We start from the raw sequence: 3,018 nt of genomic DNA on the forward strand, positions 1-3,018 counted from the left end.
ATAAAACTTAATAACATTTATTAATATTATTTTTATTACTAAATGCATTTAATTATTTTTTATTACTATTGTATATTTATTAATATAACTTATTAATTTTTTCATATTTCATTATTATTTTTATCATTATTACTAGTTTTGTTATATTATAATTTTTTACCATTATTTTTTTATATATGTACGTACATATATATATGCATATATATAACATATATTTATATATATTAATTTTGAAAGTGCCAGTAATTTCATGCTGGTTGACTTCAGTGATAAAGTAGTATCTGAATTCATCGGTAAATCGTTCTACCGTTATATATGAATATATTTTTTTATATAACAGTTTTTTAATATTTTGATCAATACTATTACTTTTATTAATATGTATAATTATTTTTATCAATATTATTATTTTCGTTAAAGCTATGAATTTTATTAATATTTATTATCAATTTTGTTACATTTATTACTATTGTTATTTTACCATTATTATTATATACATTTATTGGTTCACTTTATCTTTGTTGTTATAATTTTTATACAGATTGTTGTGCATCTATTTTTTTATTAATATTATCCTTGCATTTTTTTTAATTTTTGTAATTATTATATTATTTATGTATTTATTATAAATATTAAAGTTTTCATTCATATTACTAATACTATTGTTTATTACTTATATCAATATCATATGTAATAAACTCTATTTAAATTTGGGATATAGTATAATTAAGATTTACATGTTTATAAAACTTTTTATTATAAGATTTACTTATATTTATTTATAAGATTTACATATTTATAAAACTCTTAAATACTTATACATTAATTAGTAATACTTAAATGTTTAATTTGGAAATTGTTGCCTTGTTGCTTTTTGTCTAAATATCTCCTTTGTTTAAATCGGTTGTGGCTCTGTTCGACGAATTTTTTTATTTCCCTTTCGAAATCGATTCGCCCTTTGATTATAAAAGTATCTATAAAAGATAAAAATTAGATTTCGTACACATGTATGTATATACATTTCCCAAAAACAAATTATCAAGGCTTACCAAATAAAACATCATGGACCAGTTTTAGCTTTCTTAGGGCCTTTTTTCCACATCTGCCATCCCAGTTAAATTTATAAATTACTTCGTCACAGAAAACTTTTTTCATAACGGGGCCTATGTCACCAGAGGTCCCTTTAAGGGTAAATAAGTATGTTTTCTAAATAAAAAAAGATAAAAATTCAGTTTTGGGCATAGAGTTTAAAATGTTAGTCGTACCATAGCTTCTTCATATTCAGCTGCTTTCAACTTTTCCTCCATATCAAAAATTGATTCAATTGTGGTGAAGGGCATCAAAGAAGCGAACTCGGTGTGCATGTCGTTTTCAGCCTCGCCACTTATGCGACACACTAGCTTGTGAACCCTTTTAATCAAGACTTTGGACTCGCGCATCACCTTGTGTTGAGCCATCACTTCGTGCTTTTCCGGTATCTGAAAAATATTTGAATAAATAATTAATTTGAGATATTTAGTTTATATTGAGATTATTTAGTTTTCAACGAACTAAGCCAATAAAATCTATACACAACGATACACACGAAGCAACCGACTCGGCAACCAACAGAAAATATAAAAATAATTTGATTTTCAGGCGACGGTTGCGGCAACAGGAATTTCAATGACCAACAATGCTACACACGATGCAACGGCCGAAGCAACATGCCATGCATTATGCATTATAACAAAATAAATTATTAGTTATCAATTCTTCGTACCCTTTCCTCTAATCTGTCCATCCGCGCCTCGAAATCGTTTTGTTTTTGAAGAATGAGTTCCAGTACCTGCATTATGTCTGTAGATAGATACATATGTACATACATTTGTATTTGTCTGAATGAAGTGCCAAATTTACCATCGTTTGAAGTTCTACAAGTTTGTGAAGGGAGAGAAGTAGAGGCTTCAGAAAATTGTTTATTGTAGTCCACAGACAGTTTAAATTTTTTGCGCAGTGCACCCTTTGGTTCTAAAATAAAAATATTTAGTTAACATTTTTAATCCTGATTGGTCACTCTGGGTAAAATTTATCTCAAACATTTTTTTGATATTTTTTATTTGTTTGATGGTTTAAGCAACATATAAAGCCTGTTCCTTTACTCAAAGATTTGTAGGTTTCACATAAATTTTATTAAAGGCGAAATCAGCTTTTCTGTAAAACTTGCTAATCCTGGAGTACGGGAACAGGCTAATAATTTTATGGAGCTGAATTTCACGCAGTGTGACCATTCTGCAATTTTACTGAAGTCAGACCCATTAGGGTTAAGTAACAAATCGCTTACCTCTTAACTCTTTAGGAGTTGATGTTGTCATCATATCGCTTTCAAAAAGATACTCCGTGGCTTCGATTATTTCCTCGCTATCTTCCATCATTTACTTGAAATTGTTTTCATCGTTTCGCATGCAAAAAAAAAAAAATAATTAGTAGAGTAAAGATCTAATTACAAAATTCATGAAATAGGTGGTGAAGGATTGGTATAAGAAGATATTTTTCTTTAAGTGGGATGGAAAAATATTTAAATCTAATATCTTCCTGAAAAATTTTAATTTTCTCAAAACTTAGTCTACTTCCAACTAATATACCAAGGTCAGGATACGATTCAAGAGGTTCTTCGAAATAGTTCTCTATTGTTTGAAACGTGTAACCCACTAGCACATCTTTTCCTGATTCTTTTAAAATATTTATGACTTTAAAGGGGCCTTTCGTTTCACTGAAGTAAAAAGAATCCTTTTCCTTTGAGCAATTTATGATAAACGAATCATATGTTGACTCCTTTTTCATTTCTAAATGTTTTCTTTCTTCAATGCGGAAGAAAAGCTGTTGTAAAATATTTGTTGGTTTTTTAATTATTTTTTTTAAAGTTTGAAGGTAATTCTCAAATCTGTAAGCAGAAAAGTCATCCAAGGGACCTATTTCACTAGCGCATGCAGGTAAATGCAACAAACCATGCACGTTAAAACTTATTAAATGATTGCC

The 3,018-nt window shown here is 28.2% G+C and overlaps 1 protein-coding gene across 1 annotated transcript; it reads right to left on the reverse strand.

Moving 5' to 3' along the window:
• Positions 1-704: 704 nt before the first annotated feature.
• LOC118749058 lies at positions 705-2,427 on the reverse strand. The gene is made up of 6 exons (XM_036483848.1): positions 2,324-2,427; positions 1,900-2,010; positions 1,763-1,839; positions 1,266-1,478; positions 1,050-1,206; positions 705-974 (listed from the first exon to the last, which is right to left on the reverse strand). The coding sequence occupies exons 1-6, from the start codon at positions 2,412-2,414 to the stop codon at positions 823-825; spliced, it is 801 nt and encodes a 266-aa protein (XP_036339741.1). The 5' UTR covers positions 2,415-2,427; the 3' UTR covers positions 705-822.
• Between the last annotated feature and the right edge of the window lie 591 nt (positions 2,428-3,018).

Source organism: Rhagoletis pomonella, unplaced genomic scaffold (assembly GCF_013731165.1).
Source record: "Rhagoletis pomonella isolate Grant_MI unplaced genomic scaffold, Rhpom_1.0 Rhpom_scaffold_00014, whole genome shotgun sequence".
Taxonomy (NCBI): Eukaryota; Metazoa; Arthropoda; class Insecta; order Diptera; family Tephritidae; genus Rhagoletis; species Rhagoletis pomonella.